At 41.4% G+C, this 14,396-nt stretch overlaps 2 protein-coding genes across 2 annotated transcripts; both read right to left on the bottom strand.

Moving 5' to 3' along the window:
* Positions 1-1,895: 1,895 nt before the first annotated feature.
* Positions 1,896-7,107, bottom strand: fam76b (family with sequence similarity 76 member B). The gene is made up of 10 exons (XM_018692189.2): positions 6,506-7,107; positions 5,511-5,575; positions 5,340-5,394; positions 4,899-5,054; positions 4,606-4,790; positions 4,428-4,478; positions 4,244-4,321; positions 4,003-4,138; positions 3,791-3,892; positions 1,896-3,051 (listed from the first exon to the last, which is right to left on the bottom strand). Exons 1-10 carry the CDS (start codon positions 6,590-6,592, stop codon positions 2,962-2,964), a joined length of 1,005 nt encoding a protein of 334 aa, XP_018547705.1. The 5' UTR covers positions 6,593-7,107; the 3' UTR covers positions 1,896-2,961.
* A 1,093-nt stretch (positions 7,108-8,200) lies between these two features.
* mtmr2 (myotubularin related protein 2) lies at positions 8,201-13,934 on the bottom strand. The gene is made up of 16 exons (XM_018692188.2): positions 13,629-13,934; positions 12,856-12,958; positions 12,730-12,753; positions 12,547-12,613; positions 12,337-12,431; positions 12,149-12,253; positions 11,770-11,874; positions 11,603-11,686; positions 11,376-11,525; positions 11,089-11,277; positions 10,733-10,918; positions 10,447-10,653; positions 10,255-10,347; positions 10,062-10,175; positions 9,668-9,844; positions 8,201-9,558 (listed from the first exon to the last, which is right to left on the bottom strand). Exons 1-16 carry the CDS (start codon positions 13,706-13,708, stop codon positions 9,394-9,396), a joined length of 1,944 nt encoding a protein of 647 aa, XP_018547704.1. The 5' UTR covers positions 13,709-13,934; the 3' UTR covers positions 8,201-9,393.
* Between the last annotated feature and the right edge of the window lie 462 nt (positions 13,935-14,396).

The following is a 14,396-nucleotide window of genomic DNA, read 5'->3' as shown; positions in this document are numbered from 1 at the left end:
CTGTGTATTGTTTAGGCCATGGACTTATATTGTGGGACCTGGTTATGGCTGTTCTTTCTAACAACTTTACAAGCTCCATTTTTGATTGTGTTTAGACACTGATGACTTTGATAAATGGTCTCTTTTCACATATCTTCTGCCTCCATGTGAACTGGCTTGCAGCAAGAAATCTGCAACGTCCTCATTGACAACTTCCCTCCAATCCTAGTTAACCTGGAGGGCTGCAAAAACAGGCAATTTAAGGCTTTCATGCTTTGCTGTTTTCTTATTTTGAATGTTCTCATCATGATTCTTCAGCTCTAATTGCAGTTTAAGTTACACACCTTCTTAAGTTAAACCATCTTGGAGAACATCTCTAGATAATAGCATTTTCCCTGCAGCTTGGATAACATTACTTTGCTGCTGCTGCTGTAACATGGACATTATTTTATGAACTTTTCTCATATGTGTCACCATGTGCTCACTCACCTGGTCCTACCCATGCATGAACTGGATGATATGGACTGTGTCATGGTGTCTTCTAACACAGACAGAACCAGTTACAAAGGCATCGTCTGTTTTATCGCCATTAACACAGCCATCTTAAGGAACAACACATCATGGGGGTCACTCAATTTTGACTTTAACTTTGGAAAACTGGATTTTACTGTAGCTTCTAAAAGGCTAAACCCTGAGCTGTATTTACTGGATAACCAATAGGACCTATAGTAACACAAAGAGGCCACAAGATGATGCTGTTATTCAGGCAGGCGGTGTCATCTGAGGGTTTACTTTCCACATTCACTACTCCATGAGCATTTTGGTCATTAAACCCCCATTGAGGTACTGCTTTTATTTTAGCCAAACTGAAATCACAGTCTGCACCCGAGCATCATTACATGCAGTCAGACAACACTAACATCAGCATGTAAGTGCTCCCCACAGTTTCCCCTTAAATTCCTCTGTCAGTGTTAGTGAACTCACACTGGAGCAGGAGGCAAAGGAACACATGCACTGAGTCTTACAAGATAACCATCAGCCTACACAGAGGGTAAGAAACATGTTTGACTACAGCTTCTCTTTATTAACTTCCTCAGTGAGTTTCATGCCATAAGTTAATACTTTATTCATCTAGCTGTTGTGTCTTTTAATCAGAGCTGGTAAAGAACTGCACAATCAAAGCTAGTAAACCAGCAATTATTCATTTATTACTGAAAATGTAATTCTCAACAGCTGTAGACATTTTTAGTCTGTTTCACTTTTTGCGTGTTTGCTGAACTGCTACAATGACTAAAAAAAAAGAGTCTTACAAAGAACACATGAACCAATTACTACTTGTACTTTTATTCTTGTGGAGGTAGATGTTGACTTGTGAGCACCAGATATTAAGCAGATGTTGTGTTGTGATTTATTTATTTTGCAGGAGTTAGAACTCTAAAATACTTAATCCTACTTATTTACTTAACCTCTAGACTGAAGAACGTGCCCTTTCAGTAGCCCTGTATTAGCAGATACTAAGAATCAGAGTATATTGCATGTTTGAAAGCTAAAATTATAATGGTAAAATTACCAGACCTTTACAAGCCACACACTGTATGTCTTAGTCTGGGCTTGATCCTATCCGCTCTAAAGAGTTTTCCTTTGTCAACAGGCTTCACGATGAATCCCAAATCTGACTTATGAGGGTGGATTTCTGCCAAAGTGCACTCATCACACATCTTCAAATTCATGTGACAGGAAGTATGGTAAAATGAAATAAATGTAAGTACAGTTAGTATTTGTAATCTTTGAGTGATGAAAATGACTGAGTTTCTACCATTGTTCCATGTAACTTGTATTATTAGATCATTCCTATAGAGAGAGACCAAAAATCAACAGTTTAGGACCCATACGGTCAAGTAAAAACAAACATACAGTAACAGTTTAGCCAGTTTTAATAGTTTTAAAACACTTGGTTTGGAAAAAAGTACAAAAGTGATCCTGGACGCCACAGTATGAAACCAGCCCAATAATGCAAGGTGAAAGGTGTGTTCCTTTAAAAAGCATCTTCTACAGACATGTTAATTTCAACTGGCCTTACCATACACATACTGTACTCACTAAAACAGATACAAGCAATAGTTTAAATACAATGGCTGACCCCAGTAATACATTTACAAGTGATTCTTAAAAAACTAATTAAAAGGGAGTGGGGGGGGGGGGAAGAAGTCTGACCACAATGCCATCCGGTATCTGGCAGTAAAATCATGCAGTATTACAATCGTTCCACTAAAGAGAAACAGCAAAGCACTACAGCTGTCACACAGTGAGAAAGAGGGCAGCCGAGAGGTGTCTCTCCATCAGACAGCCTTTCAAAGTGTTCATTGGTTGTTTTATGAATTGTTACTGAGAGAGTTCTCTACTGTTGAGCAGCAGCAGCTCAGTGGTCACCTTTCTCTCATTTGCATACATTGTAAAGTTGCGCAGGGTCTCCACTAAGGAGAACTTGTCTTCCACAATCGCATCCATTTAGAAAAATATAACTAATTGCTATTGAAGAAAACCCCAAAATGTGGGATGTTCTCTGAGTATGTTGTGAGGAAATAAAAAAGCTAAGAAATACAGTTGAATAAATAAATTGTATGACATCCATAAAAATTAAGTGGATACACTGAGTCGACAGAATGCTATCCACATATGCACACCATGCTTTTTGTTTTGGCCCGGCAGTGTTAAAAACGAGGGCTCCATCCTCCACTCTCCATCCAAAAGTCACATCCTATGATCCAGTGGAAAAGTCGCCGTAAAATATCTAAAATATGTAGACATTTAGAGAAAGGGTTCTTTGATTCAACAATTGATTTCCATGTACAACATGGTCTCTGGCTTTACCAATTAAGAAGTAATCGATGTTGATGGCAATGAGGGAACACAGGAGGGAGACTTTCACAGTGTTACAACAATGAAGCCGCTCTGTGTTGTTACCCGCTGGTTGGCCTATTGTTAGGGCAACAGCAGTGAACTTCCTGTCCGGTCAAACTTTTTTCCTTTAGAGAGAGCAGCCACTTGTTTCATCAACTCCCTGTTCTTAGACTGTGAAAACAAACGATTAAATGTGTTAGAATTTAAATACATACAGCAGTTGCTATTTTTTTCCACCTTAGCGGAAGCATCTGTAAAATCACGTTACGTGCATATTGCAATTTACCTGAACAAAATCAAACATACTAGCTGGTTTTTGGAAATTACACCTCTTACTCATCATTCATCCGATGCTACAAACTTAACCTTCAAATGCACAGACTCTGCTGATGTACTGATGAAAATATGTGTATTACATCAAACATCAGGAGCACATCGGCCACAGACTCACACTTACAAAACAACCACAGTAAAAAGTTAACACCATGCAGTTTGACAGAAAATGGCTCAACTGATGCACCCACTGTATCCATGACAACAGACTGCAAACTTATGCAACAAGTGAATCATCCATGTATCACGCTGGCTCGCATATGGGCCAAAATCCTGGTATACAGTAGGTCCAGATACTGTTAACAATTTTCTGCAATTATTTCCTAATAATGTTAAATGATTTCACCTGACGTATCATGACTGAGGACTACTGTAATGTTAATTACACCAGTCTACTATTACTTCTAACTGTTTAGTTGCCACAGAGATATAGAATGGGGTGTCTACTCCTATTCATTGGCCTGCCAGGTGCATGTGTGTTAAGTCAGAAAAGGAAAGAAGTAAAATTAAACATATATTTTAGTGATGATGTTATGTTACCACACCGCCTACCCTGTGTGTATATGTAGTTTCCTACCTGCTGCTGCTCCATAGCCTCTTTGTGCGCTTTCTCCATTTGGTTCATCTTCACTCTCATATTGGATTCCTGGTACTGAAAGTCCGCTTTGAGCTCTGTGAGCTAGAGGAGAGTTTTACAGATCAATAACTCTAACTAATCAGAGCAAACAGCAGTGATGCAGAGTATGTCTCAGTAGAGCTGGAGGTCAGGTGAGGCTGACCACGTCCTACCTTTCGGTCCTTCTCTAAGATGGTCTGATCCCTTTGCTGCAGAAGTCTCTTCAGTGACATCACCTCCTCCTTCAGCTGGCTGATGAGAATGAAGTTGTCTGTTCCTCCAGAGTCCATTGACTGGGTGATGGAACTACTGATGGGAGAAAGGAAAGAGCGTCAGCCTGATGCTGAGATGAACAGACTACGGATTTAAACCAAAAGGAAGGACTTTTTTTGCAGACAACAATGTGAATCATACCTGTCCCCATTGGATGGCTTCATCTCCAGTTTTGGTTTCTTCTTTGGAGTCTCCTTCTGGATTGAAGACGATTTATGGCTGCAAAGAAAATCAGATGGTAATGTACAGTCAGGGCCTCAATACTCCACCAATACACAGTTTTCTGAGGTACATTATGTGGGTGAAATGACAAGTTAAGGTTTACCTCTGCTTCCACAGTCCCTGCTCCTGCTCAGGACTCAAGCTCCCACTCAGTCTGTGAAAGACGGGTAAAGTTTAGCAAATGACCGCATACAACAGACACAAAAATCAACAGCCTGGCTGAGCAGCCGGGGGACAGGACCGCAGGAGGGAGAAGCGACACAACAACAGAGGGAACATACTTGTGGTGAGAACTGCTGTGCCTGTGTTGGTGGTGGTGGTGGTGGTGGTGCGGTCTGGAGTGGTGGTCTTTCTCGTTGAGGGACGAGGAGTTGGACGAGCCAAAGCCCTTCCTCTGCTCCTTGGTCTTCTGCAGGACACGGCGGTAGGACAGAGTGCAGAGCCAGCACAGCAGCTTCCCATCCACCTGTAAGACAGGCAGGAGATAGCAGCCAGTAAGACTCGCTGTTACACATTCATTGTGTAATTAAACTGGATGTCTGTGTGTGTGTGTGTGTGTGTGTGTGGTTTATACCTTTCTCCTGCCTTCCTCCTTGCGGTCAAAGGCGCATTGCTGTTTGCACTGCTCACAGGTCTGTGGAGGTCCATATTTCTTCTCTGAGTTAGTACAGCGCTGGCACTTTGTACCAATAAAAGCTGCAATGATGTTACAGTACTGGCAGGGTTTGGGCTGTAAAGGCACAAAAAGGACAAAGTTATAAGTGTATTTACAAATGACTGCATTACAAGTGTTGCATTGTGTCCTTTTGTCTTTAGTACTGCACTGAATCTTTTTCTTTGCTCTCTATAAAAATGCCTTTTATTTGTTAGTGTTGTGGTCAGATGGGAAACTGGAAAAGTATTTTCTGATTTACAGTGATGATGTTCTTGTCATATATCATGCATAACATGATGCAGCCTGAAACAACTAAGTCCGACTTGAATAAGTGAATACAAGTAACAACTTGTTACTCACAGTTCCAAACTGTTTGACGTTCTGGGCACATTTCTTGCAGATTGTATTGGTTTTGCTGTAAAGAATTAAACAGGGAGCTTACATCCAAAACAAATAACATGACATTCAAAGAAATTCACTATATTTGCATAAATAAAAGCGTAAATCCATCATTAGGTGGTGGCGTCTCACCTTTCCTGCTGAAATTCAGATCTGCAGTATGTGCACTTCACGATTGGGTGCGCGATGCGGCACTCCTACGATAGCAAGAAAAGAAATGTTCCTGAGCGTTTGTTGGCAAAAGCTGACAAATATTTCTTACATGATGTCCCATAAGACACTTCAGAAACAAGACCGCCTGTTGAACTGTTTGTTGTGTGACAACTCTTGGCTGCAACAGCTGTGGAAATACCAGAGCCTTGCAATCTGGTTGTATATATCAAGTAAAGACTGCTATGTATTATCACTGCTTTTGTTCAAGTCAGCCCAGCACATTATCACAGTAAGGCTTGGCAATATAGGAGGAAATAAGCTCATAAAACTTTAAGCAGTTATTCTTGAATATTAATTTAATGCATGCATCCTGGTGTTTATCAGCTGACCTTTAACTATCCTGTGCAAAGGAAACTTTTCTGCATATTCAGGGAGAAAACAGTCTCTCAAGTCCTGCCTGAGGTTTACAGTTATAACTCTATCCATTTTGTCTGCTCCCCTTGCCATTATTAAAATATGAATCAGAGCAGACAGACTGTGAGGTGAATAACAGTGGGAACAGAGGGCTCCTTCTTCCTTCATTACAACACTATTGTCTTACAGAACAAATATGTCTGTTCCCCAGCTGTACAGTGCGATTCAACATGTGAAGCTCTACGGGAGCAACAAGTTGACAAGCGTGTACAGCAATGGTGATTTTTAACATGACATATTACACACATATAATACACACTGTGACCGTGCCATTACTCTTTAATAAACAGCATGGTCGTGTGGAGTGATGATAAACAAGGTTTCAGTGGCTGTATTAGCGTGTCCAGGTTGAAAAGATAAAAGCTGTTACATAATCCGAGCCTGGCTAACTTGGTGCCTGTCGTTAACACCATCACACCCCGACGGCAAAAACACTCGCACACCTCCACACTCTTTGAATCTCAGTGTTGTTTGTGTCTTGTTTACAGTCACTCCCAAACCTTGCACAGCTGCTGGCCCTGCGACAGCTCCTCGAAAGGATACCGCTGGTTACACTTCGTACAGGCGTACAGAGCCGACGTTGCCATTCTCTCGCCCAAACTAATGTCACCGAGCTCGGAGGAGGGTTGGCGGAGTCCAGCTGCAAACTGAACGGATTAACGGCGCCGTTTCCTTTCTAGCCGCTTGCTAAGACCTAAGAGCACACACACATATATATACACACACACGCACTGTGCTGGCATCCAGCGCTAGCTAACGTTAGCTGGCTGTGCTAGGCAGCGCAGGGCAGCACAGAAATAGCTTAGCTTGAGGCAGCAGGCGAAGAACAATAAACTCCAAATATCTCGGAGCTTTCGCTGCTCGTACGTTATACGACCAGACCGACTTGAGATCGATCGTTAGTTACGCCGCTGCATAAGCGATCCGTTTACACAGATCTGGCTATTTGTATCAAGTTTCCACTGTTCTCGCCAAGAAAGGTATTTTCCTGTTTTCCTTCTCTCTTTTTTGTATCAATGCCGTCGTCGTCATGTAACCGGAAGTGGCAGACTGCTCCAGAAGAAGAAAGGAAACCTATCGCGACACAACATCCGTCCGCGGGATTCACAGTTTGAAATGCTCCGAGCCAATCACGTGTCTGCTATCGCTCAGGTCTGCTCCTCAGCATGTCTAATCATCTCAACAACCTACACTGTTTCAGCTAGTTTGACTGCCATCATTGACACTTCAGTCACACAGCACTGAAGACACTAGTTTTATCAGTGCACCCTGTCTGTGACTTTGCTGTTGGACATGGCCATTCATCCTACATGTGCTGGATAGCTCTACGTAAAAAGAATACACTGTTGTTTTCTGTAATGTATCCAGTGAAGATGTTCCTGGTTAGCATTAGATTTCTAAGTTGAAAATCAACTTAAACGATTTGGTGCAACATCAGAAGAATCATGATGCGTATGTGGGTGACAACTGAGAAAATGTGACTTTTGTGTGGCTTCCTGTGACATCTTGGCGTGAGGTGCTTGAGAAGATTGATTTCTCATAAAACCTTGCTGGATCACACTGTGAAGTTGTAAGAAGCCAATGCAGAACATATGTAAATAGTGTTTAATCCAAACCCTTGTTTTACTAGCACAATAAAAAAAACCCAGAGTTCACAAAATTTGACTACATAGCATCAGCACTTTAATCGATTAATAATTTTAATACATTCTGACATTTGACAGTAAGTATTACAGCCTCACTTCAACTGTGTGGGAAAATGGTCTTATTTAAATAGCTTTACATTTTTAAAGGGAGAGTCATTTAATTTAAGTGGCAATACAAATGTATTTTAAGTCATAGAAATACATTAAGTCATGGGAGTAAGTCTGTTAATGGGGAAAAATGCCTTTAAGCCAATTTATGGCTAATCATCTAATATTTAGGTACAACAATAAAAAAGACTGAGTACAGCCATGATAATGTTTTCAGAGCCACTGCAGTCTTAAGACTTTTATATTTCTTCATTTATAATGAAAGGCACTCTTTATTTTATATTTAATGGCAAGATCACTGTCATAACCAGAGATAATTAATGCTAATGTCACTGAGACTGTGCTATCATTTCAAACTCAAACAGCTAAACCCAAAAAATAGACTGGAGGGTGATGTGTTCACATCATGCTCATGTAACAAACCATACTGACTCCTTGAAGTCGAGTCCTGTGTTTATTGCATGTATTCACATATACAGTGGAAAGGCTACTAACACTGTATTTAGCATTTAACCTTGGCATTTATAAACCTTGCACACAATTTTCTTCTTATTCTCCCAATCATTCATTGCAAGGCACAGATATTCTTTCATATTTCTTAAACTAAAAAAATCACCCAAAGGAAACTATTAGTTGTTACACTTTCTGCTGTTAATTTTAAAAAAATCCCAAAAAACGTGTCTAATACTAGCTTTAAAAAGCATTTGCAAGAAATGTTCACACATAAACATTCTGAGTAGATGACCTTTATCTGGGACTACTGAACTATTGCATATTCTGTGCAGCTTATTAACATGACACGGGAACATTTCTAATAAATGTATGACATGAGACAGAGTGTGTTTGTGAGCCATAAATACAAGTGTGGACTAAAAGATAATAAATAACTTTGACTAGTTAGAAAAATGAAACTTACAAAACTTAAATCGCACAATGACAGGAATGTAATATATGACACGTTTTCTATTTATATAAAAAAAAGTAGATATTTGGTCACAACAGTCTAAAAGTACTGACTTGTGAAGACAACCTGCCAACTTTTTTTAATGCAGTCTATGATTATTTTTTAATATTAGAAGAAGCTAATATAACAGCCCTTCAGCTACATTTTTAAATCAGTACTTACTGACTTTTAGTTGGTGTTTGGATTAGAGTTTTGAACTCAAAATAAAATGTGCAGCATTGTACATCTTCGTGCAGTGTGGAGGAATGAAGTGAGTGTTCATATGATGTGTATAAGGCATACATATTTCACCAGAGTATAATATTTTAGTGTACTTCAGATACTATCAACACTGATTGTAGGTAGGTTGATGTGCTAAACAGTCCCCAATATTCTGGTTACGTGTCCTCTCGACTCTAGAGGAGGAGTACAATATGGCTGTAGTCTAGTCGTCTGAGACAGACACTCTTCTGTTGCAAGCAGATTCTACATGACCTGTGAGAGATGCAAATACAGTAATCTGCTTAATCAGACTTTTGGTGGTTGTGTATTAATGAGGTGTGTCACCCAAAGAGGCAGTTTGGTGCACAGGTCCTTCAAGGAGCCAGGTGTGACCTACTCATTACAACTGTACAGCACCCTCTCACAGGTAGGATTCAGCTTCTCAAACTGTAATGAGGGTCAAGTTGTGTCAAACAAAAGTCTGCACTGGGGTAATGGACCGTGTGGGGGAGCCTGCCCGCTCAGAGGAAGAGGAAGCTGAGCGATTGGTCACCTCTCGCTGTAGCTCATCCACTCTCTTCTGCAGCTCCGCTCGCTTCGCCAACAGCTCCTTGTACCGCTGATGAACAGGTTCCTGGCAAAAGAAGGAAGAAAAAAGCAATGTGTAAAGCTTGAGCTCAAAATGTTAGAGTATGTGTAGTGTGCTAACAATTTAAAAAAAAAATGCAGAGTCTGGGTCTTGCCTGAGGTCTCATGCGAGGGTTCCAGCGGATGTAGTAGCCAACCCAAAGCTCCAGGTGGCGTAGGCTGACTACAGGGAACAGCACATGGTTGGAGTAGTTCACATACAGAGGATTGGTAAACTCCTCCAGCTGGCTGTTAATATAAGACCACAACGATACTGTCCTCTTGGGAATCTCCTGTAAAATAAAGATAAGATAATCCTTTATTAGTCCCACAGTGGGGAAATTTACAAGAGAATGAAAAACAATGGACAAAGATGTATTTGTCATAACACTAAATGTACAACAACCCTTCTTACTGGTAGCAGACTTTGCACCCCACACTCTTTCAAACTTCTCATTTTGCAGCAGCAACCATAGTATTAAAATGCTTAGAGGAACAAAATCCTCTTACTTCTTTCAACCTCTGCTGTTCGCTGTTACACAAGAATGTCCCAAACAGGCAGCTGTACAGGTGGTCCAGGATGGTTACCAGGAAGTATTCATTAAACTCAAAGGCTGCAGGAAACTTAAGACAAAAACCGCTTTGTTATTATCCTTAAAAGACAATGTTATTCTGTAGATTATCAGTACCATTTATGGCTTACCTGACGAGTCAGCTGCCAGACACAGTCAATGAACTGAATAAAAACAGGTGAACGGTCTGCGTCGGTGTGGTTTTTATCACCATGACCGATTCGCTGTAAGAAATGGAAGAAAGCAAAAAGGACAATCAGTGATGCAACTGGAAAGGCCACCACACGTTATGCTGTGCAAAAAGTGTGTGAAAGATTGTTTACCAGCTGGAAGCGGTGGCCGAAGCTCAGCCACTCTTTCTCGAGCAGCACCTCGAAGCCGCGAATGGTGCGGTAGTAACCGTCCAGCATGAGCATGGCCAAGGAGGTGAGCTGGGCCGTGCGGTCCCAACCGTCACTACAGTGAACCACCACTGATGTTTTCCCAGACTCCACCTTGTCAGCAATCCGCAGCGCTCCCGCCAGGATGAGCTACAAACACACACAACTTACTCAGGAGCCTGGGAAGTTTGACCTCTTTCCTTCTACAGTGATGAATCATTATGCTCACCTTGATATGCTCAAGCCAGTGAGTGGACTCCAGATTGGAAAGCCAGTGGGAGTCCTCGATGTTGGGGTAGACCACATCCTTAAGCTTGCGGAGTGACTCCCGCATCACGTGGATATTGTGAATATCCAAGAACACCAGCTCTGCATTTTGATAAGCATCCTCACTTTCATATCCACCCCCTTTCATCTGTAGGAAACAAGGGGAGAACAGGTGGGTTATTAAGATCCACTGGGCACAGATCAGCAAAACCTAAACTTCTACCAGCTCCAGTATGTTGTCCTATGGGGGGGCAATGACATGACATTTCCTTTCCTCTTTGTAAACATTGCTTACAAAATCAGATTTAGAGAATTAACCTTGTTCGCTGCAGCGTTGACGCTGGGCCTGGCATCAAAAATGAAGAGTTTGTGGGACTGAGCATTAACGTCCATGATGGATTGGAGGTATTTCTCATCCTCTTTGCTGCGCTTCCCGTTTACCCCCACCATGGGCTGACTGCAGCGCGTCACTGTCGCCTGGCTCTCTGGATGGATCCATGACAAAACCTACAGAGGGAGTGCAGCACAATATTACCACAGACAGTCCCACAAACCAGCTGCACAGGAAAGGATGGTTACGTTCATGCTGAGGAGTGGTCACTCACAGGTATCCTGCCCTTTGCTCGGAAGGCCGCTACCCTCTTCAGCTCTTCGTCTGGTATGTTGACAGGCACTGCCAGAGTTGATGGGTAGGTGTCACACATCTCATAGTGATCATTTATTTTTGTTATCCTCCAGCTTTCATTGGGTATACCCTTCAAAGAAACACAAAAACAACCAATGTTATAAGCTTCCTTTAACATTTAGCTAAGTCAGAGTCATCTTTAAGTACCTGTCTTTTGTACTCTGAGACAGCGTCATACACCTTCCATCCATTTTCAGGAAAGACTTGCCCATATTCAAAGGCAAAGATTTGCTATGGAAAGTGGGGAAGAAATTTGTCAGTTGGTAGTCAGCACAGAGCTACAGTGTCAGAGACTGTGGCTGAGAATCACTCACCAGCCCGTTGGAAACAGGAAACGCAAATTTTATCAGCACTTCGAAAATGGACTTCCTGAGTGTGTCCTCCATCTGTTTGTGTGAAAATCGTAGATTACGCATATCCTGCAGAAAGTCACAGCAGCGGGTCATGGTCAATTTCAGGGGTCAACAGCAGTATGTACAGATGAGTTATTACCACGTATGCTATTGTGGATATACTGCAGTGACAGTGTTACTGACAGTGGTTGACTGTTTACACAGTAGCAATGATGAGAGGTTTGTCCTCTGCGATTTAGCCAATGCACCTTATAACGGTCATCTGCTTTGCCATCTTTCATCTGTAAACGTCTGAGAAAATAAATGCAGTTATTCCACACCATTTCCACAGCTTTCTCACCTTGCAAACCAGCCCATAGGATACATCACCACGGCTTGATGCACTTCCAATCTTTTCCACACGACTCACCACCCCAAGGGGAAGGTCCAGCACAAATGCTGGCTCCTAAAAAACGACTGCACGTTAACAAAAACAAAATGATTCCTCCACATATTCATAAACTGATTTAAAAAATTCACAAAGCATACCCTGTCCATGCTTTTGAAGAATAGTCTGTAGTTTGTAATCATCACTGTTCCCCTCAGTGCCCCAGTGAAAGGACAGAAGTAGGTGACATCTTGGGCTGCAGAACAAAACAGCCAAATACATCAAATATATTACAAACTGTTTTGATGTGGAGAGCTGAAAAAGGTGCTTCTTTTGATTAGAGTGCTGACTGCAGCCTTGAGAAAACCTACCCATGTCTTGCACAGTTTCATTTGGAATTAACTGTGGTTCTTCTTTGTCTGAATCTCTAAGCACCATCTGAAGACATAAGATGTGAATTAGACTAAATGTGGAGCAGTTTCTTAACTTAAACCCATGAGGGCTGTGAAGGTTAGTAATTTGTTGGGCGGTAAGCACTTCATGAGATGGCATACCTTGGCAGAAGCTTTGGGTTTGACCTGAGGGGTGCAGAAAAGAGGACAGTCATGCTTCAGTCATTATTATTAGCTGCTGTAATGAAGCATCAGAGATCTGTACTGTACTACGTGCAGGCTACTGACCCTGAGCTCTGGGGAAAACTCTGCAGAGGTGGACACTGAGTCAGAGGACATTGCAGAGGGCGGCTTGGCCTGGGCAGACCGGTCAGAGCGAGAGGTGGACGTACTGTTGAAAGATGTGGTGATTAATGATAAAGACAAAACACTGCAGCCATTTCTTATCTCATTTCCCTAATGTTGTTTTCAGTGTTATTGCAGTGGTAATGAAGCCATTATTTGATTAAATAATTACTCATCTTTTTGTTAGATACTTGCCTGGAAAATATACCAACCATATACTGGTTCAGCTTGTTCTAACTTATTGAATATGTGTGTAAGCTGAGTAGCAAACTGAGGGTTTTTAACTGCTGGTCAGACTGAGTAAGCAAATGTATAAATGAAGCTACTTCAGTGCTTTAGCTTTTGGTCAGACTACATGAGCAAATTGTATACTGCATGCAATTATTCAGTACACTGTAACTTATGATTGACATTTGCAAAATGTTTCACAGAGTTTCAACGAATATCCTATTAATCGCTTGTACATGGCTATTAACCGATAGTGACTACAGCCATTGAACTGTGCCCCTATTTACTGTTAACGAACGAAGTGGTCGTTTCGTGGCAGTTAGTAACCCGGACAACATTATAAGTGGTAAAGCTGTCACTTCTGAAGAATTATTTAAAAAGTGCAATCTGAGTAAACACGTTAACTTTAGTTATAAATCTCTAAACCTCTCGTTTATTTCATAACTTTGCTAGTTTAAAAAGCGACGTGTTGTGGTGGGTTTAGCTACCTGGACAATGAATCAACACTTGGCTGTCGGGAAGAGGAGCGCTTCGAGCCCAAACTGTCGATGCTCCCGCTCTTCTCCATGTTCTCCTGGTTGAAGTGTCTAGACAACTGGTTGTGTGAACCCCGAGTGAGCGAAAGAAGCCCGTGTATCTACGGAAGAAAGTCCTTAAAGACCTTTTCGGAGTACTGCAAATCCGTACAAACAAAAGGAAGCTGCCATCTTTTCCCAGCAGCCTCCCAATCCTTGTCAAAAGGATTTTTAACATGGCGCCCCCTATCGGCCATCTGCAATGTCGACCAGTGGCATGTTGCCTTCACAGTTTTTCGTACGTTCTGGCATTTTTCTTTTGTTCTGTGACTGCTGTTCCAGAAAATCTAAGAGTAATAAAAGAAACCACAATTTGCTATAAATAGAAATTTGTATAAATGACTATTTTTGTGAAACCGTGGTGTATACACATACATTACTTTGTACATCTTTACATGTCTCCAAGTTCCCTGTCCCATAAAGTTCCATAAATGTCATATATCTTGTATCTCTATTGTTTTGTGTCATCTACTCGCTGCTAAATAAATGATTTAATAAAACAGACCGCATTTACTGCACGGTAATTATTACACTACAGCATCAGGTTATGCTAGTAATCATATATGCAGAATGGATATTCATTCTAATTTTGTGGATATACAGCATCATTTGTATTCTATAAAAGTTACAAAAATATGGTTCTGAAGTCCGTTTTTTATTCTATCCCCAGGTTCAAGTAAC

The sequence above is a fragment of the Lates calcarifer genome, linkage group LG20 (genome assembly GCF_001640805.2).
Source record: "Lates calcarifer isolate ASB-BC8 linkage group LG20, TLL_Latcal_v3, whole genome shotgun sequence".
NCBI lineage: Eukaryota > Metazoa > Chordata > Actinopteri > Centropomidae > Lates > Lates calcarifer.
This window is presented reverse-complemented; position numbering and strand designations above follow the sequence as displayed.

What these genes read in the sequence shown, in the direction of transcription:
- fam76b (XM_018692189.2), bottom strand. Translation starts at nt 6,592, where the DNA reads ATGGCAACGTCGGCTCTGTACGCCTGTACGAAGTGTAACCAGCGGTAT. An exon ending in CACAGCAGTTCTCACCACAA is followed by an intron (nt 4,479 to 4,605) that starts GTATGTTCCCTC and finishes CGTCTTTCACAG; the next exon opens with ACTGAGTGGGAGCTTGAGTC. An exon ending in AAGCCATCCAATGGGGACAG is followed by an intron (nt 4,139 to 4,243) that starts GTATGATTCACA and finishes TTCTCCCATCAG; the next exon opens with TAGTTCCATCACCCAGTCAA.
- mtmr2 (XM_018692188.2), bottom strand. Translation starts at nt 13,708, where the DNA reads ATGGAGAAGAGCGGGAGCATCGACAGTTTGGGCTCGAAGCGCTCCTCT. An exon ending in AGTTTTCCCCAGAGCTCAGG is followed by an intron (nt 12,754 to 12,855) that starts GTCAGTAGCCTG and finishes TGCACCCCTCAG; the next exon opens with GTCAAACCCAAAGCTTCTGC. An exon ending in ACTGGCTTGAGCATATCAAG is followed by an intron (nt 10,654 to 10,732) that starts GTGAGCATAATG and finishes GTGTGTTTGTAG; the next exon opens with CTCATCCTGGCGGGAGCGCT.